General features: G+C 40.2%; 1 protein-coding gene across 1 annotated transcript; it reads right to left on the bottom strand.

Annotated features, from left to right (window-relative positions):
- Positions 1-705: 705 nt before the first annotated feature.
- Msantd4 (Myb/SANT DNA binding domain containing 4 with coiled-coils) lies at positions 706-12,219 on the bottom strand. The gene is made up of 3 exons (XM_021172168.2): positions 12,066-12,219; positions 3,450-4,054; positions 706-2,853 (listed from the first exon to the last, which is right to left on the bottom strand). The coding sequence occupies exons 2-3, from the start codon at positions 3,909-3,911 to the stop codon at positions 2,278-2,280; spliced, it is 1,038 nt and encodes a 345-aa protein (XP_021027827.1). The 5' UTR covers positions 3,912-4,054; positions 12,066-12,219; the 3' UTR covers positions 706-2,277.
- Between the last annotated feature and the right edge of the window lie 13,576 nt (positions 12,220-25,795).

The following is a 25,795-nucleotide window of genomic DNA, read 5'->3' as shown; positions in this document are numbered from 1 at the left end:
CTGACTGTGAGCATCCACTTCTGTGTTTGCCAGGCCCCGGCATAGTCTCACAAGAGACAGCTATATCTGGGTCCTTTCAGCAAAATCTTGCTAGTGAATGCAATGGTGTCAGCGTTTGGATGCTGATCATGGGATGGATCTCTGGATATGGCAGTCTCTAGATGGTCCATCCTTTCGTCACAGCTCCAAACTTTGTCTCTGTAACTCCTTCCATGAGTGTTGTGTTCCCAATTCTAAGGAGGGGCATAGTGTCCACACTTCAGTCTTCATTCTTTTTGAGTTTCATGTGTTTAGCAAACTGTATCTTATATCTTGGGTATCCTAAGTTTTGGGCTAATATCCACTTATCAATGAGTACATATTGTGTGAGTTCCTTTGTGATTGTGTTACCCCACTCAGGATGATGCCCTCCAGGTCCATCTGTTTGTCTGCTTTTTAAAAATCTGGTTTGTCTTCTTATTGGCCTGCTCATTTTCCAGGGAGAGAAACAAATTGGATTGGTGGGGAGGTGAGGAGGATCAAGAGAGAGGGGAGGGGAAGCCGTGATCAAAATATACTGAATGAAAAAAAATTTCAATTTAAAAGGGGATCGGGGTAGATATAAATTGTATGTCTAGTGTGTAGTTCAAAATTTAGCACATAGGTTTCCTAACCCACTCCTAGTATTGTTTTCTCTCATGCTAAATAACATGTAACTTTGAATGATAAACTTTCAGACAGGAAAATTTATTTCTAAGGTAGAAGTATTTAATAGAATTATAAAAAAATAACACTATGTCAAAATCAGTGTAAGTAATCATGTGTATAATTTCCCTTTGCATACCTATATTCAATCATGGTTTCTAGCCATTCTTAAATTAACAAAGAATACAGAATCAAGGTAATGTGTCAACAGAAGTGTTGTATTAAAGCTATCAGCCCCAGAAAACAGAAAACACAAAGTGAATTCGTGCAACCACTTGCAACTTTGTTGTGCATGAGAAAGTACACTACTGTGATAAACCACAATCAGGACACTGTGGGCAAATCATCAGGCGAAGTCTGCCCTTTGCATTTAGAATTCCCAGGTTTAGCCATCCTGAAGCGGTAAAGACAAAAACACACCGATATATAAAGTATCAGCCATTTACTTTCTGCAGGATTTCTCTGAATTTCAGATTCTGGAGTAAGAAGGTACCTTTTCACAGACTCCTGTAGATTTTAAGTTAAGCAAGATTTTCCCTAACGATAACACAGTTACTACTATCATTTCAACACCACTGTCACTGATGCAGAGGATATTTCCCCCATCTCTCAGTCTCAAATGACTATTCTTCACTTAGAAATCAATCCACAATTCATTGGGTTCCACATCATGGATTTCTGTCACCTTTTTGGCACTGGTACCATTTCTACTAGCTTCTGTCATTCTCTTACATAACATTTCAGTACATGACTGAAATGGTTAGTTCTGTATGTAAACTATGACCACAGTTTCAAAGAAGGGAGAACTAAAGCTTTCCAGTCATGTGTTGATTCTTGAAGGCAACTGCCTTTCAAAATGACACATTTTAAACAATCTCAGATGCTCCCAGGTTCCTAAGACTCAGCCTATTGATAGAAAATACCACTGAATAAAGGACCTACAACCTCCACCACTCCCTATATTCAACATACTACATAGTAATGTCTCACAGTTAAAATGGTTTTGGCCGTTTAAGTATCTAACNACATAAATATCTAAAGTTTTAATATTCTAAGACTGTAGAACATAGCTATAAAGATGCAGAGTTAGGCCAAGTGTACAGTTTTTCAAACTTGGCACTAATGACATCTTGGACTGGGTAATTCTTTCCTGTGAAGACAACTATGCTAAACATGATGTAGCCTCTACTGAGGCTGGTACCAGCCTACACCCATTTACTTTGACCACCAAATAANATCCCATAGTCCCAAATGTCTTCTGGGAGCCCAAACTCCACTGGAGAATCACTGGATAGAAACTTTACTAGACATCATTGTAAACTTGGGGTGNACAAATAAGAAAGGGCTCTATGCAGTATTACTAATGTGGAAGTGCCTATCAGATCCTCTGCTATTCTGTTTATGTTGGGCAGAGCATTTATATAATACACTACTGAAGCACACAGCTACCAATGTGTTCCTATCTTTTTCCTACTAAAACACTGACATTAAACAGGGGTGGTGATGGGGTAGCTAATCCAGAACCACCTTTACATGAACTGATGGGGAAAGCTACAATTCATCAATGTTTGCTAAGCTCAGGAACAAGAACAGTCAAGGCAAATGCCCTTCTTTCTGAATCCTCAGTCTCTCCTTCTCCACCTGCAAGCGCTCCTTTTCTATCTGCAGCTTCTCTGATTCAAACTTCAAAAATTGCAGCCGATCTTTTTCCAGCTGTAGACGCTCCCGCTCAAGTTTCAACTTCTCTGCTTCGATGTCCTGTGGCTGCAGCATGGACTTCTCCCCCGGGCCGAGTTCGTTCTCTAGAGCTGGTTTCTCGGTGCTGACCAGTTGCAGCCTCCACTTTTCTCTCTCGATCTGCAGCCTCTCCTTCTCCAGCTGCAAGCGCTCGTGCTCCAGGTCCAGGTGGCGCAGGCGCTCTTTCTCTATCTGCAGCCGCTCCTTTTCCACCTGCAGCCTTTCTGCCTCAATATCAAGACGGCGTTTTTCCAGCTCCAGCTTCTGTTTCTCTATGTTCATGAGCAGATGGGGCTCATCATAGGTGGGTCTGGATGGTGTGGAATTGAGGGTGAAAAACTCATCAATATGAGGGAAGTCAGGGAGCTCGTTTTCCCTCCTGGAATCTGGTATGACAGATGACAGCATCTCTTCTTCCTCCTCAATCTCAAACTGACAGAAAAGAAAAAAAAATGCTAATTTAGTATTTGCTTTTGTCATTATCAGTTTGCTCCATTATTGGTCTTTTAATTACTATTATTTCATTTCTTACTTATTTGTGTACATGTATATGTAAGTGCAGAAGAATGTGGGCCATAGCACAAAGTAAGGTTTTTCTTGTTGACCATGAGGCAAGCTTGAAGCTAGCAGACTGGAGGCTTCAGGGCTATTCTCCTAGGTCTGTCACAGCAGTGTTGGTGTTACAGATGCATGCCACAGCATTCAGCTTTAAAGGCAAGTTGCAGGGATGTCAGATTTGTGCCATTTACACACTGAACCTTCTCCCCAGGCCTGTCTCAATATTGTTTGATGGCTTTCTAGGCTGTTTGAGCACAAAAAAGTTCTTAATCTCAACTATTAAGATTATTTAAAGTAGCCAATGTCACTAACATGTATCACTGAGGTAATTGATTATATTTAGCTGAGAGAACAGACATTAAATAAGGTCACCAGGAGAAAACAAAAGGACTGTTATCTATTGTCTGTGATCTTCCTCAGCATGTCTGGATCACTGATAAAGAAAGCATGGGTCACAGGGTAATACTTACTTCTGGGCTCTGAGGATCCCTTTCTTCCTCTTCCACTTTGACCTCTGTTAATGATCCACCTGCATCCCGGAAATCTGCCACATTCTGCCACTCAAAATTTGCATCATTTCGGAAGGCAATTTTTTCATCTATGTCTTCAGTGAGAGAGTCATCTAGATCAGATGTGGGCAGAGGAAACCCAGAACCAACGAGCTTCATGTTGGCCTTCATCCTCTTCCTTTTCATGAGTGCGCGCCAGTCCAGGTAACGTCTCTTAACCTCTGTGCCTGTCCTCTGCTCTCCTTCTCCGACAGCATTCACACACTGTGCGATCTCCTCCCAGGCCATTCGCTTCATCACGTTTATCGTTGTGTTGAGCTGCTTGGAAAAAATGACTTCCTTCCTCTTGGTAATTTCTTTTAAAAGGGTCTGAGTCTCCTGAACACTAAAATTGCTTTTCCTTTTCCTTTTCAATTGCTTCATTTTTAAAAGTCCAGTGCAGATTTTATCAGCAAAAAGAGCTGTGCAAAAATGTGAAGNGTGTGTCACAAACCCAAGGCTTTGTTGGCTCTTAGTTCAAATCACTGAGGTGTCCAATCATCTGGCCCTGGAAGCCGGCTAGATACCTAAAGGAGAAAAGTATAAAACAAAATCAATCAACCTATAACTCACAAACACACTGCAACCAGTAACCTGTATTACTAAAAACAACAACAACAACAACAACAACAGCACCTGTCTAAACACAGCATAAAACCACTGGCTAACCACCAGGGCTCAAATAACCTGTAAAGTTTGATTCTCCTTCAGTTTATCTGAACACAGTTCACAATTTGGGCTCATTTATGCTAACATATTTTGGCATCAATTCACAACACAAAGGATATACCCCTTTCTGAAGCAAAAATAAAACAAATGTATAGGGCTAAATTAAATCAGGAAATATGAAAGTCTACCACTGTTTAAGCCCACTCTTATACTGTTACAAGTAAATGCTAATTCCTCATTTTTAAAATTTATCAACCAAGCATTTTGTTACTATTTATAACCTTTGTTCAGCATTTTTTCTATCTCCCAAGGATCTCTAATCTACTGTGCATATTTAATAACATCACCAAAAATATGTCCATCATATATTTTAGTTTCTGCCAATCTTTGAGGAACGACATCCTCCAAAGAGCCACTTTCTGAAGAAACAGAGTCCAGAGAGAACTGAATGTTCTGAAATGCAGAATGAACTTGCAAAAATCCCTGTCAGTTTCAAAAATACACAAAAAAAAAGAACCAAGTCTGCAAAACCAAGAAGACTGCAAGCAAGGTATCTGTAAAACACACAACATTTCTAGAGATATCTAACTTGAGATAACTAAAGTCCAGTGAATCAGAATGCACACTCAATGCCAGCATGTCCATAGTACCTTTATGGTCAGAAACAAGCCTTTTGTGAGTAAAATTTAAGAAAAACTATTTCTAAATTAGAACACTGTTGAAAGACAATATGTGCTGTTGTTAGCAGATTCTGGACTCAGACCCTCTGGGACAGAACACTAGCCTTGTGGCATGAATGGAAGTGCGAAGACTGAACTCAGACCCAAAGGTAGGCAGGAAGAGTCCAAATTTCAGGCCTGGATACAAAATGGGCCTTCTTCTCAAAGTAACCTGCAGTTCCCTGGCAGAGCCAGCCAGTGCCCTAGCATGTGCAAGGTCGGAGGCCCTGGGTTCTACCCTCAGTACTGGGGTGGTGTGGAGGTGGGGGTGTGGAGAAAGGGGAGATTAAAAACACAAGGAGAGAGGGAATGAAAATGACTCCTAGATCAGTCTGCTTAACTGTGGCTTAAATCTCTTAACCTCCCCAGGTATGATTTCACTTATAAAGTGATATGTTGCTTAACAGAGATACAGCAAAGAATATACAATTTAGAATATACAGAAGACTAGGCCTGCCCACAATGAACACTGTGAGTACTCATGTAATCCAGCTGGCCTTGAACTAGCTATATAGCTGAGGATGATTTTGGCCTTTGGCTCCTCCTCTTCATCGGAGACTTTGGGATAACCAGCATGTTTTATGCAGTGTGTGAAGTCCAACCCAGGGCTTCATATATTGTTCCTGAGTCCTAACAAGTGAACTAAATTCCCAGTCATGGGCACTCATCTTCTATGTAAAATACTGAAACAAGTTGATTTATATGTCATTAAACTGAAGTCACTATACTACTACTTAGTATGCTTGACTGTAGAATTCTTGAAGGAATGAAGTGAAGGGGTCAGCTTTTACTGTTTCTTCTGCTGCCACTTGTCCCACCACTGAGGAAGTAGAAGAGAGCTCATCTGCTTCAAAGACAGTGTCTCAATATATGGTATTGTGTCTAACAAATAAGAGGTTTTTAAAAAACAGTATAAAATTAAATGTTATCAGTAGACCTGAAAGGGGAAAAGAAAAAATAATTCAAGGAAAAAGGACAATGAAGACTCTGGGTGCATAAAGCTCTTATCTATAAGAACAAGGTGACTGAAGACAATATAGTCACAAAGTGGCTTATGGCTAAATGAAGACCATGTGACCTAATACAACACTTAAGCAGTCTGTCAAAATTCTGCAGTGAAAAATGGCTCTTCAGCAAACAGGCTCTACTACCCCACAGGCAGATTCTACTAACAGCTAAGTAAGCCAACAGAGACAGTTTAAAAAGCTAGAACCAGATCAGACAGCCTTAATAAACGAATGAAAACTGAAATGACATTAAACATGTACAATGCTAGAACAGTGATTGTTCCTACAACACTTAGCAGCACTGGGGGGGGGGGGGACGGGGACATTTAAGATAAACACTTATTTTTTTTAAGGGAAAAGAAGGATCTGAAACACAAATATTCATTAACAGGGAACACAAAGCCACATGCAATATTTGATATATTTGTATGTCTATATTTCTTAGAATACTATGAAATTAATGTAAATGTAGAGGAACAAAACTACATAGGGACAGGCCAGCAAGATGAACCAGTGGGTAAAATCACTTGCTATGCAATATGACTTAAGTTTGATCTCTAAAACCCACATAAATGTAGAGAGAGCTGACTCAAACAACTTCTAACCCATGTGCAACATGCCCTGCACTCTCACACACAAATAAAAGTTTAAAAATAGAGTAGATAAGGAAATGGATGTGTCCGTGCGTGCACATTCCAAGGCTCAATTGTGAGCATGTGTCAACACAAAATGTGCTACTTTCTCCAAACTCAGCAGCTTTTCTCAGCTCCATTGTTAGCTCTAAGTCTGATATAGATAAAGCATTTCTACTTCAGCCACAAAAATGTTCTTAAGTCCCCAGCACAATTTATTTCACTTATAGGAGATTAAAATGGTGTCAGAAATCGAGTTATGAAAGATATTTAATACACAAAACTACATTTTCTAGGTTTATGGTTCTTGGACTACACCTTTGTATAAGGAAGTGATAGAGCAGTACTATCCTCTAGGAATACAAAGAGATACACATGTTTTTAAATTTTTTCTAGGAGTTGTAGTAAAGTGAAAAACTGGGGTGTAATTTTAACAAACTATATGTGTACTGGCTGCTTTTGTGTCTCAACTTGACACCAGCTAGAGTCATCAGAGAACTGAGCCTCAGTTGAAAAAAAATCCCTCTATGAGATTCAGCTGTATAGCATTTTCTCAATTAGTAATCAACTAACTGGTGGTGGGGACAGCCTATTGTATGTGGTACCATACCTGGGCTGGTGGTTCTGATCCTGGGTTCTACAAGTAGTCAGGCTGAGCAAGCCATGAGAAGCAAGCCAGTAAGCAGCACCCCTCCATGGCCTCTGCATCAGCTCCTACCTCCAGATTCTATTCTGCTTGAATTCCTGTCCTGACTTGCTCCAGTGATGGACTATGATATGGAAGCATATCAACTTCCTTTTTGAACTTGTTTTATCACAGTAATAGAAACCCTAAGACAATATGTGAACCTATATATTCAATAAGCACTGTAAATGTCATCATCATAAAAACTGTAATAAAATTAGTTGCTTACTTCACTAAGTATTTAAAATACAGTTGTCATAATTACTACCATTATCATCATCATTTTGGGGAGGGTCTTGCTGTGTGTGTGTGTGTGTGTGTGTGTGTGTCTATATAGAGAGAGACAGAGGAAGAGAGACAGAGAGAGACAGAGACAGAGAGCCCAGGCTGGCCTAAGTACTGGAATTACAGGCATGAGCCCCCATGAGCAGTTTCCAGTGTACATTCTAAAGTGACTTGGTATTCTTAGTTTGTACTCACTGCTTTTCACAAACTGAACAGACATGTGCAGGGGGTTAACAAATAAGGCATATAAGTCTATAGCACATCACCACCAATAAAAACCCACTTAGACTGAGGCAGAAGGATCACGTAAGCCCAGCCTGGGCAAAAGAATAAAACCCCATTTCAAAGGCAAAAACCAAGCCAACCCCCAACACACACGCACACGCACACACACACACACACACACACAAAAGTATAGAGAAAGCCAGGCATGATGCAGGGCCTATAGATGCTAAGTGATTTCCTTTCAGAGATGATTAAGAAAGGAGTCTTCTGTCATAAAGGACTTACAGCACATAAAAGGTTATTTACTTTCAGAAAGAAAAATGCCTAATAGAATGATCATATCTAGTTTTAAGAAACAACTCAGAGTCCTATTTAATGGACACTCAAAAAAAATGCAACCTAAGCTAATCCAGATTTTAAAATAGCTATTTAGAAAACCATGTTTTCACAAGAAGGTGTTTTGACAAATATCCCTACCTATTCTGACTAGATGAGACAACTGGAATACCCACTGTCAAACTGAATAAAAACTCATTCACCAAACATGAACTGCTTAAACCCCTGCCAGAGGAGGGCTACTACAGCACGACAGAGGTAAGTTAAGCCTGCCCCACTCTTCCTTTCTTCCTGTTAAAGAGCCTTGTCTGCACATCCTTATTTTCTGCTCACCCCTTCCAGCAAACATGAGTGCACATATGTACACAAGTGTAGCACCATTCACTGTGAGACTGCTCTAAATCCTACAACATAGTTTTATGTTTAGTTTTAAACTTCCTGACAGCCATATCAGAAAACAAGTACAAATAAATTATAGTTTGAGTATACCCAAGAGTTTCATATAAAACTCATTTAAGCTATTGAGGAATATTGCACTTTTTATATAAATAAATTATCTCAAACCATTATTATGTAAACCCAGTGCTGATTGAATGTAGACTCCCTCATGTGTGAAAGCCAAATTCTCTACCATGGAGTTATATCTCTACTCTAAACCCAGAATATATTTTACATTTTTGACTCCACTTGGACTAATCATTTTTATGCTCAGTAGTAACCTGTTACTATATGCTACTATACTGAACTGCACAGCTTCTGTAGTCCCCGTCACTGTCTTAGCACTATTACCATATTCCTCTGGTGTATCTTCCCAACACCCATTGTGTCTACCCTTTGGTCTTAACAATCAAATACATCCTTAGAAAGCCTTCACACCAAAGACCGCTGAATGTGAGTGTGAATGTGTATGTGCACAGGCATACACATATTCATGCATGGGTCTTTGAATGTTGAGTCCTTCCTCCATCACTCTCTACCTTACTTTCTGGGACAGGTGGGTACCATAAACAGAATTTAGGTCCTCATGCTTCTGCAGCAGGCACTTCATTGAATGAGCCAAGTCTCTAGGCCCCGATGTCCTTGATATACTCTTTACACTAAATATCTGTATTATAATCAATTATTTTGTTAGAAACATGAAAAAATAAACATGAATATATTATTCCTTCTATCAAGTGGCTTATAACCTAGTCAACCAGAGGCATAAAAGATACACAGAAGAATCAGAGTCTAGAAGCTGAAAGCTGTGAACAGCTTTTACTATGCAGGTTTGTGTGCCAGTTCTGTCACTTAAAGTCCCTTTGGTCTCAAGCAGATGAGCTTCACATACATGTCTACTAGCTGATAAATGAGACCACGATACCACTCATGGCATTAAGGATTAAAAGTGATAATCCAATGAACCTATGATGACTAAGATACAATAAGCTCACAAGCATCAGCTACCATTGTGTGTCTAAGTATAGACCTGCGCATAACTATTTCTTTACTGGATGATTAACCCTAATACATGAAGACTATTAGAATAGAAACAAACTATATTGTGTTTCCAGACTCAGAAATCTTTAATAGCATCCAAAAAGATTTTGAGAAGGAAATAACAATTTGGATCATACACAATAGACTGATGAGGGACAGAAATAAAAAATAAACATGCCAGGAATTAAAGTAAGAAAACTGGATTAAGGCCTAATACCAGCCACTCTTTAATGCTGGATTCGTAAAACCCAATACTTTACTGAAAAATTGTACCGAAAGAGAAAATTATAACAGTAAAAGATCATTTATTTTTTCAATTCAAGGAACTTTCCTCCTACATGGAGAAATATATCACTGAAATATATAAAGGATAAAAGTCTTCAATAAAATAATGACTGCTGTTAACAATAGAATCTTGTACAGCATACACCATCAGATTTTGCTGCTCTCAAAATTCAAGATCAGTTTACTCACTGGACTGGTCTAACAGCACTTCTAAATGGCAAAAATAGGAGGTGTTCTAACCAACCAGAATCTATGTGTCTTTAACTCCTCAGTAGTTCTTACCAACTGCATAGCTTTCCCTGCCCATCCCCACAGTTCTTTTGTCTATACTTGGAGTTTACAAAGTGGCATCCCTTTGTCTTCAACTGACTATGCTGAACTAATGAACTATCATTTATAAAATATATTTCACTGCATTTTTAACCTCAATGGACTTGATATTAGAACCCTATGATGATGGCTATCCTTGTTTGTCAACTTGGAATTACACCAAAAAATGGAGGGTTCATCTCTGAGTGATTTTTGCTTAATTTCATGTAGGAAAATCTATTTCTAATCCAGATCTTTAAGGTAGAAAGATACACCTTTGATCCAGGTCATCTGAGCTGGGAAAATCCACCTCTAACCTGGGCCACATCTTCTGGTGAACCCCATGTAGAGACATAGAAGGAGGACACTTATGCTCTTGGCCTGCTTGTTCTCACCTCACTAGTCCATTCCTTCATTATCATTAGAGCCTAATTCTCTGGGATTCCAGATTATGCTAATGACCAGCTGAGACATCCAGCCTCATAAATCGAACTAGACTCTTAGACTCTCCATTCACAGCCAGCCACTGTTGGATTAGCTAGACTGTAGCCTGTCTTCTTTCTTTCTTTCTTTCTAAAAGTTCTGTTACTCTAGAGAACCCTTATTCTGGTCAGTCTTCACTTAATCCAGAGAAAGACTTTACCTGAAGCCTTGACAGTATTGAGTTAAAGAACATTTGAGCATCAGTACAGTCAGAGGTAAAATCTGTTAGCTGCGTTTACAAAAGCAAAAACTAGCAGATTATGAATATGTCTGTCTTTCTGTACCATTCCTAGTACCTTGATGCTGTGTATGAGAGGTTTGGATTTTCTCTAACGGACTCCCAAATAAGTTCATCAAAAGTATTTACTCAGCTCCTACATTTGGGGCACCATTCCTGGTGGTAGGGATAGAACCGGTCATAAAATGTACAATTACACAATTTTTGATGCCCAACATGTCCCCCTCTTTATTGTCTTCATCCTGTTCTTACAGTAAGGAACTTGACAGTCAGTCACTAAATCTCAGACCCCAGTGTTCAAACCACAGACAGCAGCTGTTTTCCTGAACTTCCTGGCCATTGGGAAAGGAAGAATAAATAACCCTCCAAGTTGTGGAAGACTTCCGCAATTATTCTTTACTGTTCAGAAACAGAAATGTTGTGCAGTGCACTCACATAACTACCAACGATGTACTGTAAGATAAAACTAGGTATTTCCTATGTAACGACTGAATGGACTTTCTAGGTTTTTGTCTAACATAGAACTAAGAGATCTGAGAAAAAAAAAAACTGGCAATAACATCTAAATTAAAGAAAGAAAGGAAGGAAGGAAGAAAGAAGGGAGGGAAGGAGGGTAGGTTTGAGAGGGAGCGGGGAGAGGGAGTCACTAAGCAGTTAAGAAGAAAAGCATTCCAGATCGACAAACTTCCCTCACCCCTGTCTCACTCCAATCTTATTTCAAGAGTGACTTCCCTTTCCCCAATATTATTACAGGGTAATTATTTTCCTTCCTTTAAAACTTGAGGTGATAAACACAACTGTCGCTACGAAGTAACGGTGGGAAGGTGCAGTTGAGGCCTCTGGGACGAAGGATCCCACAGCCTGGAGTTTGCGGTGGGGGAGGGGTCAAGGTGGTGCAGCGCCCAACTAGAGTCCAGGCAACTTGGAGGGTTATTATTGCTTTCCGAATGGTCAGCAATAGCCCTACCTAGGTTTCCCTCACTTCTGCAGAGGCCCAGAGCTTCTCCTCCCTAGTCAGGTGACAATTATGAGTGGGACTTTTCTCCCCAGCCTCGGGATCCTGCACTCTTCAATGTCAAAGCCAAAGCTCACAGAGGCGACACCCCACAGAGACCCACCCTGCCAAGTCTCCTCTGCTCCCTCAAGCTCCCCAGTCCCCGTTGCTCCGCTGCAACCCAACACTCACCTGCGACCCCGGGGCACCTCTGTCGGATCGCCCCTGAGGGTGATGGAAAAGAGATGCTTCATGGAGTCCCCGCCCACCAACTTCTGCCTGCTCCGATTGGCTGAGATGGCTGTTGCTCATGGGTTGCAGCTAATCCATTTGTCCAGGGGGAATTGCCACTCTGCCTGAGAGCCCGCCTCAGGCCAGGCCTCACAATGGGAATCGAGTCCCAAACCGGTTCCGGGTTAGTGCCCTGGACAACGCCCCGAAGTGATTCGCCTCCCGTTCAGCGCTCACTTTCTGCCACGTGACCCTGTCAATCAAGCGTCCTCTAGCAAAGGATTGGTCCCTAGAGACAGTCTTGCCTCGCTGCTCCGCCCGATGGAGACTGGCCTTTCGATCTACAAACTTCGCTCTTGTCCTTGATCCTCGATAAGGCCAAGGAAAAATGGAAACCCTTGGGTCCTCCTCTTCTATTCACCTAGCTGCGGTCTCTGTGGACCTCAACCTCTGACATTGCCTTTGCAGTTTTCAAATCAAAGACTCGTTTTGTACTCTTAACCTAAAATGGAACATTTGGCTTGTGGACGGTTTCTCCAGTTTTCTCCATCTCCTCCCTCTTATCCTTCAGAGCCCTAGGGGCTGATGTCTCCTTTGGCATTGTCAGTGAACCTGGTTTCCCACTTCCGCCTTTTCAGGAACGTCCAGTTCTCCCTGAAAATTACTAATACCCATCCTCTCACAGCCCACTCTTCAAATTAGAGTCAAATTGAGATGCCTACAGTTTCTCGGGGGAAATTCTTCCTAATGTGCAAATTAGGAAATTCTCTTTAGGCTTTGAAAATCCTAATCCTGCTTTTCTCTCAGGCTTTTTAAACATGGTCTCCCTTTTTGCTTCCCCCAGCTCTTCACTGTTCTTCTGAACTCTTTAGTGCCTTAGGGACTGCCTTTGCCTTGCTGTGTTTCCACCCTGGAAGGCTTTCCCAAGGATCAGAATTCATTTTGGAAATTCTTTTCTTTCCTTTCCTTTTCTTTCCTTTCCTTTTCTCTTCTCTTTTCTCTTTCTCTCTTCTTTCTTTCCTTTTTGTTTGATTTATTTATTTATTTATTTATTTATTTATTTATTTATTTATTTTTTAGACAGATAGCTCTGGCTGTCCTGGAACTCACTCTGCAGACCAGGCTGGCCTCGAACTCAGAAATCTGCCTGCCTCTGCCTCCCAAGTGCTGGGATTAAGGGCGCGTGCTACCACTGCCCGAGAAATTATTTTCTAAAGTAACCTTTCCTATACAGTTACTTCGCAGCTACTTCAATTTATCTCTCCAATATAAGTTTGCCAGATAGGAAGGATGGCAAGCTAAATTTGAATAACAATTTCAGTGTGACATTCCACATTTTTTATTTGTTAAGTCTGACAATCATGCTCAAGTGAGATCAACCACAACCTATATTTTCCCCATTATAGCTCTTTTTTTGCGTAGCAAAGCTTCTAGCATGTAATAGACATTTTATAAAAAGATGTAAAAGCATGACAAAATGTTGTGTGTATATAACAAATCTTTATTTTTTCATATAATAGTCTTTTTTTTTAATTAGGTATCTTCTTCATTTGAATTTCAAATGTTATTCCCTTTCCTGGTTTCCCCTCTGAAAACTCCCTATCCCTTCCTCCCTCCCCCTGCTCACCAACCCACCCACTCCCACTTCCTGGCCCTGGCATTCCTCTACACTGGGGCATAGAACCTTCACAGGACCAAGGACCTCTCCTCCCATTGATGACCAACTAGGCCATCCTCTGCTATATAGGCGGCTTGAGTCATGGGTTCCTCCATGTGTACTCTTTGGTTGATGTCCCTGGGAGCTCTGGGGGGTACTGGTTGTTACAAATCTTTAATGTTTATTTCTAGAAGAATAATTGCATAAACTATGAAGTATTTATGAACTATGGTCTTTGAAGATCAATGAACAGTTTTAAGATTTTTATAATAATTTTGCCTAAAGAGAAAAAAATTGACTTTTGCCATTTTGTAAGAGATACAGACACTTTGGTTTTTGGAATATTTGAAGCAGATTCCCCTTTATGTAGAGCAAGCTATCCAGGAACTTTACAATCCTCCTATTTCAGTAGCACTATAATCACTAGAAACTTCTATTCTGTAGAGCAGGAATAAAAGTCCCAACCCCCAAATTCACTGCAGTGAGTGAATGTTTAGCAGATTAGCAAATTCTGGATTATCTTTGATGTTCATTGCCTTTACTACAGTTCTTGACCAATTTCTATGGAAGTCTTAGCAATTCTATATCTGTAAGTTAAGTTACTTATTTGTACTTTACCCTAGTTCTTTGTTTTTAAGAAGTAAAAGAGACTGTGATCAGCACACAAGATACAGATGTCAGCAAAGTCTCACGTTTACCTAGGAAGCTCATCTTTGTCAACTTAACTGTTAACACTTCTTGAGGGAAAGAGACATGATTGATCACATGGTTCTTTGATTTGCTCAACTATAGAACTATATGCTGAATTTCCCCCCCTCTGGAAAGACAACACAGAGACACAAAAGTTGGGGAGAATAGCACTGTGTGATATAGTAATAAATACCTGTTTTGATCTATCTCCTCAAAGACCTGAACATGTCTTTCTCCTGCTTGGCATATTACCTTGTTTGTTGTAGACCATTTGGCCCCTTCCATATTTATATTGTGAAATCTTAATTCTAGGTGTTTGGAAATGAGGCCTTTGGAGATAAAATTCTGTCCTGAGAGTGAAATCTTCTTAAGTGGGGTTAGGGCTCCTATAAAAGAGGATATAATATTTTCCTTTTCCCTTTCTACCATATAGGGACCTAGCTAGAAGACAATTATCTACACAGTTCCTAAGGCATAGTATCTGCCAGCAGGCTGACCTTAGACTTTCCAGCCTCTGTCATTTTGTTAAATGGATATTGACTGATGAAGCCACCTAGTCTCTGGGAGTGTGTGTGTGTGTGTGTGTGTGTGTGTGTAATAGCAAGTTGAATGGAATAAACTAGTGTTTATAGATACAAGTTCAAGATACTAAAATCTGAAATTTAAATACAGCTAACAAAATTCAAATTGGGAAATTCTGTAATTAGTTGGTTTTGATAGAATTCTAAGTTTATAAAAAGATAAACTAGAAGAGTATTTTATTATCATACTTTTACATATAGTCTTTTAATTCCTGTTCTCATGGTGTTATCATTAATGATGACTTTCACCCTGTCTATTAGTGATCAACCTGTGATTCCAAGTCTCCAGCTGCACACAGTTTTCTCCCCTGCACTCTGCTCTCTTCTGAAAGACAAGTCCTATCACTTCCAGTAGTCTGCTCTTTTATATTGAACCACTTGATTTTATCTAAAAGTTTCAAAAGACAAAAAACATACAGTAAAAGACTCTTCATTTTTTTTTAATTTTTCTCATACCCAATAATCTGCACCTTGGAAATTCATCACTAGCCTTTTTTCTTTAATGTCTGTATTTTTGCATGTTATTTCATTCTTTTGTTTGTTTGTTTGTTTTGTTTTGTTTTTTGTTTTTTGAGACAGGGTTTCTCTGTGTAGTCCTGGCTGTCCTGGAACTCACTTTGTAGACCAGGCTGGCCTCAAACTCAGAAATCTGCCTGCCTCTGCCTCACGAGTTCTGGGATAAAAGGCGTGTGCCACCACCACCTGGCTTGATATTTCATTCTTACTGCCTCTCCCACACTTTACATTCTAATTTCTTCCTAGTTATTAGAATGTGTATATTATTAGAACATGTATAATATACACATGTAGATGATAATTTAGTAGATAGAGAAAATATTCTGGTTCTCAATCATGAGTTCAAAAGCAGATAGGTAAGTTATACAGTATCTTTTTAAATTCAAAAGGTCCCTAAAAACCCTCAAGTAATTTTATTTTTATTTTTTTACTAATTTTTGTGGCTCTGCTTTTCCCATGTTTTTTCCTGGAACAAAACCAAAACAATTTTTCTATTGTTTATACATTAGTAGTGAATGTTCAATTTTAATTATTTTAAATTTATAACTTAAACATATTTCACATTTATTTAAAGGGAAAGCTAATTTTAGATAGAAAAAATATTTACACTACTTTATGAGTTTTAAAAAAATCTGTTTAAGCATATTTTTCCAGCTTGATTAAAGTATGGTAAAATATATGTTATATTCTATATTTTTCTGATAAACAGCACTCCACTATACCATGTACATTGATAACCCCAGCCCTTCATTCTTCTTAGGGAATGGGGAGGGTTTTATTTTAATAGAATTTGGAATTGTGTCAGAATCCAGGGTTTCATTACTATAGCAACAGAGAACAATGGAAACACCAAATGTCAAATACATTCAGTGTTACCATAGCAACAGTCAGGTGCTTTAACAAAAACATTTACTTTTCTGGTCAGTCTCTTTAATGCTCTCATTTATATGAATACTCAAAAGTGGAGAAAAGTTCAAAATTATTTTTAAAAGAAAAGTTCTTCAAGAGACAAAAGCAATTGGTTTCACTCTCCATTATGTCAAGAAAGAAAGGAAGAAAGAAAGAAAGAAAGAAAGAAACAAACAAAAAACCAAAACACTCACATGATTCACAAAGAAAACTTTTTAGTGGAAATAGAAAGTCTCAGTTTAGTCAAAGAAAGAAAGAAAGAAACAAACAAAAAACCAAAACACTCACATGATTCACAAAGAAAACTTTTTAGTGGAAATAGAAAGTCTCAGTTTAGTCCCATTGGATTTTTGTTTGTTTTTTGTTTTGTTTTGTTTTGTTGTTGTTTTCCATTATTCCATTTTTCTTATTTACAGTCAAGCAGATTGAAGCACATCATTTAAAGCATGTTTGCACTGCTGTTGCCTGAAATTTCAAACCACTTTCCTTGAGCCTCTGAATAGAGGTAATTCTGCCATATGAAAAGAGGAGACACTATCTGTTCCCATATACCCAATCCCTCAGACTTCTCCCTAGAACTGCAAGGGAACACCAGCTACAGCCCTCCCACCTGGCCCCCAACCTCTTACGTCCCCACCTCCCCACCTCCTACTAGCACCCACCCTCCACCCCCTGCCCATGCTTCCTGTGTATCTCACAGCCCATCCTTTCTGTCCTTTCCTATCCCACTGGTTGCTATAGCCCAACCACTAACTCAGGTAGAAACCCCCTACCTGTTCAACCACAGGCTACTCGACAGACAACAGGGTGGGCTGCCTGTGGAGAGTCTCCATTCCCTCTGCTCCCCACAATATTTCAGGCTCCTCCCTAGCTCTGCAAAAGAATGTCAACTGCAACTTCCGTTCTACTCAGACCTCTTCTCCTGTGGAACTAAGGAACCATCCTTTCCTGACCTCCTGCTTTTGTGTGTCAACTTGACACAAGCTGGAATTTTCACAGAGAAAGGAGCTTCAGTTGAGAAAATGCCTCCATGAGATCCAGCTGTAAGGCATTTTCTCAATTAGTGATCAAGTAGGGAGGGCCCCTTGTGGGTGGTGCCATTCCTGGGCTGGTAGTCTTGGGTTCTATAAGAAAGCAGGCTGAGCAAGCCAGGGGAAGCAAGCCAGTAAGGAACATCCCTCCATGGCCTCTGAATCAGCTCCTGACCTGCTTGAGTTCCAGTCCTGACTTCCTTGGTGATGAACAGCAATGTGGACTGAATCAGCCCTTTCTTCCCCAACTTGCTTCTTGGTCATGATGTTTTGTCCAGGAATAGAAACCCTGACTAAGACACCTCCCTACCTCAACTCATTGCTTTATCCCAGCTTCCAACAAGAGCAGGCATTCAGTGTGAAGCCAAAAGCAGATCAGGCAACTAGTACTGGAAACGTACAACCATCACACTTTCTGAAAATCCAGAGGAAATTGAAGTCAAGGAACAAAACATCCCCCAACAAAGAACACTCTATTTTACCACAAAGCACTTACTCAGCCATGTTAAGTGCAGTTCTATTCATAATCTCCAGAAACTGAAAACAACCTAGAATAAATAAAATGGAGCATTACTCAGCTGTTACAAAAACAAAAACAAAACAAAAATAAAAATAAAAATAAAAACAAACCATGAAATTTGCAGGGAAAATGGCTGGAACTAGAAAAAAATCATCCTGAGTGAGTGAACCCATACCCAGAATGACAAATATGCTATATACTCATTTATTAGTTCATATTAACAGTTACTAAATGATCACCGAGCTACAATCCATAGACCCATCAAGGTTAAGTAAAGAGGAGGAATCTAAGAGGGGAGGCAGATACGTGGATTTCCTTAGGAAAGGGAAACTGAATAGATTTTGCAGTTGGACTGCACACAGGTAGAGACTGAAGAGTGAGAGGTCAGGTAGTAGAGAAAATGGGACAGGAGGAGAGAAGGCTGAAGATGCTGGACATTTGGAATTGTTTGGACACCTACTGCACTAGGAATGTTCTGGAATCTATGAGGGTGATTCAAGTGAGGGCTCCTTGTAATGGGGATACAGATTCTCAATTGACCATCTCTTATAGCCCGGCAAGTCTTCCAGTAGTGGAACTGGTCTTTTAAAAGAAAGAAAAGAAAACCAAAACAACAACAACAAAAAGATTTCTAATGATTTCTGATGATTTCTTTTATACTCTTGGATTGGTGCTGTGTCCAGTCCTTATCAGAAAGTCTTCTGGCAGCAGATGGGAGCTGACGAAGAGACCCAGAGCCAGACATTATGTGAAGAAAGAGGCTAAATCCATGGGAGAGGGGTGCAGAAGGATTGTAGGAATCAGAGCTGAAGGAAGACACCAAAAGAGCATGGCCTACTGAATCCATGAAGCATAGTGCTCATGGGCTCATAGCAACTGAAAAGGCAAGCACAGGGCCTGCATCAGGTCCTCTGTTTATGTGCTGTGGCCAATAATGATCATTCTGACAACAAGAAATATTCCTAGGTACCCTTGGGCTTTCTATACTTTATCCTCTGTATTTTATTATAATAGTAGCAAGTACACTATATCTTTATTAGAAATATAGGTCAGTCTATTGTTTACCAGTTGTGACTGCCAGATTTTTTCATTCAACAAAAATTTGTTGAGGTCTGCTACATGATCAAGTAAAATTTTCTACCCTCGTGGACCTGTGTGATTGAGCAATGCATAAATCATGTTTATTTTGAGATTTTTAATTCTGCTTTGAGTCAGGTTGCTGGAAGCTTTATGAGCTCTATATGCCTCTGCTTTTCTACATGATTTTTTCCTCTGCTACATCCTGAAAGCATCTTTAAGCATCTTATAGTGGACAAAGTGGAAAAGCCATGATCATTTAAAATTAAGCATATTTAAAGGGAGATATATTGTGCAGACATTAATTTAAATTATACCATGAAGAAAGGTGTGTGTCTTCCTTGTTTTATGTAGAAAACTAATTTTTTGCATCATTGTCTGGAGTCACAACTTACTTCAAGCCACTTTTTAAACTCCCCGGTCTCTGTTTTTCCTGGTGGACAAGATTAACTACCATCACATTATCATTTTATTTCTCTCTCATTCCCAAATAGTATTTTAAAATAACTGAATTATACAACTTCCTTGACAATCTTAACCTACAAGAATATGTGCTCTCCCAGATGACCCACTGCTCCAATAGGTCATATTTGATTCAACCAAGACCTCAGCTTGCTTTCTACTTCTGTGGGGCATTGGGCTATGCACAGATAGGCTGGTCTCCAGTCGAGCTGAGATGCTGAACCCCAGGACCCAGTGGTGCTAATTTACTTACATGGGACAGGAGTTCTCTTATGTCTCCTGGAACTCTGGCTCCTAAGTTACCGCCATGCCGCCTCCCTCCATCCCCCCAGCCCCAACTAGAGAACCATGGCTAGAAGTCACATAGGCAATGCCCAAGCTTCTGACCTTCAGGCTAAACTCCTCCCCAGTTACCTAGCAACAGAAAAGGTAGCAGCATACTTTAAAAGGGGCTGTTTGGCCCCTCCCTTCTCCTCTCACTCCTCTTGCTCCCTTGTTCTTACCCATCTCTCCTCTCTCTCTTCTCCTCTCTTTGTTCTCTCTTCCTCTCTCTCCCTCTTCCTCTCTCACCTTTCTTCTCTCTCTCCTTTTCCCCTGTGTCTCCTCTTGGCCATGGCCAGTCTCTCTCTCTTTCTACCTTCTCTCTTTCCCCCTGACTTCTACAATAAAGCTCTAAAACCATAGACTGTCTCTGTTCACCTGCGCAGACTCTTGCCTGTGTGGGAACCTCTCTTCCATCAGCCCTCTCTCCCATAACCCCAGGCTACAGGGTGTAACCCCAGGGCTTTTGGTTTCCAGGGCTGCCCCTTGTTCACCCCACACCCCCCTTCAAGTGGGTCGGAGGCTTGGATGCCCACCTGGGGCTGAGTGGAAAACTTCTGCCAGCCCTCCCACATCCACCTATCCAGAGCATAGGTGGGCTATCCTCCCTCCCTCTTCCCACTAGGCCCCTTTTCAGTTCCCACACACTTCCCTGACTTCTGTGGCCTTCTGTGCTTTTCTCATTATTTTTTTTTTATTTATTAAACTAATAAAGTTTATTTTAAAATATACAACTCAGTATTGACATTTTTAAGTCATCAAAATGATTTATAATAGTTAAATGTCTCTTAAATATACATGATATCTTCTTAAGCTAAAAGTAATATTCACTCAACCAGTTAAATCTATTTGTAATATTAAACATGATAGAAGTAGAAAAAAAATCTCTTATGAAGTCTTCTATGAAAGGATATTGTAACAAGTTCCTGATTAGACAGAAACCATTCCATCTCTCTTAGTCGGGGGTTCTATTCCTGCACAAACATCATGACCAAGAAGCAGTTGGGGAGGAAAGGGTTTATTTGGCTTACATTTCCACACTGCTGTTCATCACTGAAAGAAGTCAGGACTGGAACTCAAGCAGGTCAGGGAGCAGGAGCTGATGCAGAAGCCATGGAGGGATGTTCTTTACTGGTTTGCTTCCCCTGGCTTGCTCAGCCTGCTCTCTTATAGAACCCAAGACTACCAGCCCAGAGATGGTCCCACCCACAAGGGGCCTTTCCCCCTGATCACTAATTGAGAAAATGCCTTACAGCTGGATCTCGTGGAGGCATCTCCCCAACTGAAGCTCCTTTCTTTGTGATAACTCCAGCCTGTGTCAAGTTGACATCCAAAACCAGCCAGTACAATTAACCCCTTGTCAACTTGACACACAAATACATCACTAGTTAGCCTGAACCCTTAGTTCTTGTTCACCCCCAAGATCTTAAATAACTTTAAAAGTCCCACAGTCTTTACATATTAAAAGTTCAATCCTTTAAAAATATCCAATATCTTTTAAAATCCCAAGTCTTTTTACAATTAAAAGTCTCTCAACTGTGGGATCCACTAAAATATTTTCTTCCTTCAAGAGGGAAAATATCAGGGCACAGTCACAATCAAAAGCAAAAATCAATCTCCAACCATCCAATGTCTGGGATCCAACTCACAAACTTCTGGGCTCCTCTGAGGGCTTGGGTCACTTCTCCAGCCATGCCCTTTGTAGCACACACGTTGTCTTCTATGCTCCAGCTTCCTGTAGTCTACTGCTGCTGCTGTTCTTGGTGGTCATCTCATGGTCCTGGCATCTCCGAAACACTGCTGTCTTTCACTGTAACTTGGCTTCAACAATAGCCTCTCATAGGCTTTCTTCATGGTGCCAAGCTTCAACTCCTTTGCATGACCCCTTCAGTCCTGGGCCATCAATTGCAACTGAGGCTGCACCTTCACCAATGGCCTTCCATGGCCTCTCACAGTGCCGAGACTCAGCTGCTCTTCGTGACCCCTTCATGCCATCAAAACCAGTACCATCTGGGTAACACTTAAACATTACCAAGTCCAGCCACAGCACAAGGTACAACCTTGGCTATCTCTGGAATACAGCCTCTGTGCTCTCAGAAAACACTTTCCCAGAAGATGTCACCTCAATGATGCTGGTCTCTTCTTAATCACAGCTAATTTCTTACTCCAGCTAACCAGCATCAATAATCCCAGTAATGCAAAGTTTTTGCTTTAGTAGTTCTGCTATCTTGTTAATCACAGCTGATTCTTCGGTCCCAGCTAACCAGAATCACAGAATCTTCACAATCAAACTAGCAATGGCCCTGAAAAAAGTCTTTAATCTTCCCTCTTAAATTTCACAATCCAGGCCTCCATCTTCTATTCTGTTCTCAACATTTTCTCCCAAGCTCCTACACAACATTCAACAGAGCTCTTAACACTGAATGGATCTTCTGGCCCAAAGTTCCAAAGTCCTTCCACAGTCCTCCCCAAAACATGGTCAGGCTGTCACAGGAATACCCCACTCTGCTGGTACCAATTTGTCTTAGTCAGGGTTTCTATTCCTGCACAAACATCATGACCAAGAAGCAAGTTGGGGAGGAAAGGGTTTATTCGGCTTACACTTCCANACTGNTGTTCATCACCAAAGGAAGTCAGGACTGGAACTCAAGCAGGTCAGGAAGCAGGAGCTGATGCAGAGGCCATGGAGTGACTTGCTTCCCCTGGCTTGCTCAGCCTGCTCTCTTATAGAACCCAAGACTACCAGCCCAGAGATGGTCCCACCCACAAGGGGCCTTTTCCCCTTGATCACTAATTGAGAAAAATGCCTTTACAGCTGGATCTCGTGGAGGCATCTCCCCAACTGAAGCTTCTTTCTCTGTGATAACCAGCCTGTGTCAAGTTTACATCCAAAACCAGCTAGTACAATCTCCAAGGGAAAATATGCGGCATAACTGTGGCTTCATAGAATGAATTGGGTAGTGTTCCTTCTGTTTCTATTTTGTGAAATAATTTGAAAAGTATTGGTATTAGGTCTTCTTTGTAGGTCTGATAGTATTCTGCACTAAACCCATCTGGTCCTGGGCTTTTTTTGGTTGTGAGACTTTTAATGACTGCTTCTATTTCTTTAGGGGTTATGGAACTGTTTAGATCATTTATCTGATCCTGATTTAACTTTCGTATTTGGTATCTGTCTAGAAAATTGTTCATTTCATCCAGATTTTTCAGTTTTGTAGAATTTAGGCTTTTGTAGTAGGATCTGATGATTTTTTTAATTTTCTCAGTTTCTGTTGTTATATCTCCCTTTTCATTTCTGATTTTGTTAATTTGGATACTGTCTCTATGTCCTCTGGTTAGTCTGGCTAAGGGTTTATCTATCTTGTTGATTTTCTCAAAGACCCAGCTCCTGGTTTGGTTGATTCTTTGTATAGTTCTATTTTGTTTCTACTTGGTTGATTTCAGCCCTAAGTTTGATTATTTCCTGTCTTCTACTCCTCTTGGGTGAATTTGCTTCTTTTGTTCTAGAGCTTTCAGGTGTGCTGTTAAGCTGCTAGTATATGCTCTCTCCAGTTTGTTTTTGTTTTTGTTTTTGTTTTTGTTTTGGTGGCACTCAGAGCTATGAGTTTTCCTTTTTGCACTGCTTTCATTGTGTCCCATAAGTTTGGGTATGTTGTGCCTTGATTTTCATTAAATTCTAAAGTTTTTAATTTCTTTTTTTATTTCTTCCTTGACCATGTTATCATTGAGTAGAGTGTTGTTCAGCTTCCATGTGTATGTAGGCTTTCTGTTGTTTTTGGATGCTATTGAAAACCATTCTTAGTCCGTTGTGTGTGATAGGATTATTCTAATCTTCTTGCATTTGCTTAGGCCTGTTTTATGACCAATTGTGTGGTCAGTTTTGGAGAACGTACCACGAAATGCTGAGAATAATCTTTTGTTTTAGGATGGAATGTTCTATAGATACCTGTTTTGATTTTTTTCAGGATACCTGTTAAATCTGTAGCCTCCCCCAGCCTGAAGCAGGCTGATGCAGACCTTGTCACCAATGAGGTGGGGCCACCTGTGGTGCAGCTTTTCAACTTGACTGGCTTCTTTTGATGTGTCAACTGCCCTGCTCTTCTCCGAGATCCTGAGCCTGCTGAGACACCGTTGAGTCTATTCATGTTGCCTGGTGTCTTCAGGCTGGCAACAGGCACCAAGGATGGACTGGCAGGGGAGGGGGGAAATGGGGATGGGCCTTCCCCCTTTATAAGCACAGTCTCTTAGTAAACTCGAGGGCCTTGGTCAGAGAAAAATTGTCTTGGCTTCATTCTTTTCTCACTGTCTAGTCTCTCTTTCAGCCCCAGCCTGCCTTCCAGGAATACCCAGTTCATATAGGCCGCGGGCAGCTTACAACTACAAAATCCTTTTTTTTTCATAACTTCCTTGAATTTCACTGTGTCTCTGTGTAGTTTGTGTTTCTATGATCTGTCCATTGATCAGAATTGGGTGTTGAAATCTCCCACGATATTGTGTGAGGGGCAATGTGTGCTTTGAGCTTTTGTAAAGTTTCTTTTATGAATGTGGGTGCCCTTGCACTTGGAGCACAGATACTTAGAATTGAGAGTTTTTCTTGGTAGATTTTTCCTTTGATGAGTATGAAGTATCCTTCCTTATCTTTTTTGATAACTTTTGGTTGTAAGTGGATTTTATTCGATATTAAAATGGCTACTCCAGCTTGTGTCTTGTGTCCATCTGCTTGGAAAATTGTTTTCCAGTCCTTTGCTATGAGATAGTGTCTGTCTTTGATACTGAAGTATGTTTTCTGTATGCAGCAAAATGCTGGACCTTGATTTAAGTATCTAGTCTGTTAGTCTATGTCTTTTTACTGGGGAATTAAGTCCATTGATGTTAAGAGATAATAAGGAAAAGTGATTGTTGCTTCCTGTTATTTTTGATGTTAGAGGTGGAATTATGTTTGTGTGGCTATCTTCTTTTGGGTTTGTTGAAAGAAGTTTACTATCTTGCTTTTTCTAGGGTATAATTTCCCTCCTTGTGTTGGAGTTTTCCATCTATTATCCTTTGTAGGGCTGGATTTGTGGAAAGAGAATGTGTGACTTTGGTTTTGTCGTGGAATATTTTTGTTTCTCCATCTATGTTAATTGAGAGATTTCCTGGGGTATAGTAGCCTGGGCTGGCATTTGTGTTCTCTTAGGGCCTATACGACATATGTCTAGGATCGTCTTGCTTTTATAGTCTCTGTTGAGAAGTCTAGTGTAATTCTGATAGGTCTGCCTTTATATGTTACTTGACCTTTTTCCTTTACTGCTTTTAATATTCTTTATTTTTTTGTGCATTTGGTGCTTTGACTATTATGTGATGGGAGAAATTTCTTTTCTGGTCCAATCTATTTGGAGTTCAGTAGGCTTCTTGATAAACATATGGACATCTCTTTCTTTATGTTAGGGAGGTTTTCTTCTATAATTTTGGTGAAGATATTTACTGGCCCTTTAAGGTGGGAATCTTCACTCTCTTCTATATCTATTATTCACTCTCTTCTATATCTATTATTCTTAGGTTTTGTCTTTTCATTGTGTCCTGGATTTCCTGGATATTTTGAGTTAGGATCTTTTTGCATTTTGCATTTTCTTTGACTGTTGTGTCATTGTTTTCTGTGGTATATTATACACCTGAGATTCTCTCTTCTATCTCTCGTATTCTGTTGGTGATGCTTGCATCTGTGACTCCTAATCTGTTTCCTAGGTTTTCTATCCCCAGGGTTGTTTCCCTTTGTGATTTCTTTGTTTGTATTTCCATTTTAGATCCTGGATGGTTTTGTTCAGTTCCTTTACCTATGTTTGACTGTGTACTCCTGTAACTGTTTAAGGGACTTTTTGTTTCCTCTTTACCTATTTACCTGTGTTCGCCTATATTTCTCTAAGATGTATGTCCATCTGGTTATCTCTGGT

Source organism: Mus caroli, chromosome 9, assembly GCF_900094665.2.
Source record: "Mus caroli chromosome 9, CAROLI_EIJ_v1.1, whole genome shotgun sequence".
NCBI lineage: Eukaryota > Metazoa > Chordata > Mammalia > Rodentia > Muridae > Mus > Mus caroli.
This window is presented reverse-complemented; position numbering and strand designations above follow the sequence as displayed.

Bases quoted from the DNA above. Each gene is read 5' to 3' on its own strand.
- Msantd4 (XM_021172168.2), bottom strand. From the start codon at position 3,911: ATGAAGCAATTGAAAAGGAAAAGGAAAAGCAATTTTAGTGTTCAGGAG. The intron at 2,854-3,449 runs GTAAGTATTACC...CTTTTCTGTCAG, and splicing joins GGGATCCTCAGAGCCCAGAA to TTTGAGATTGAGGAGGAAGA.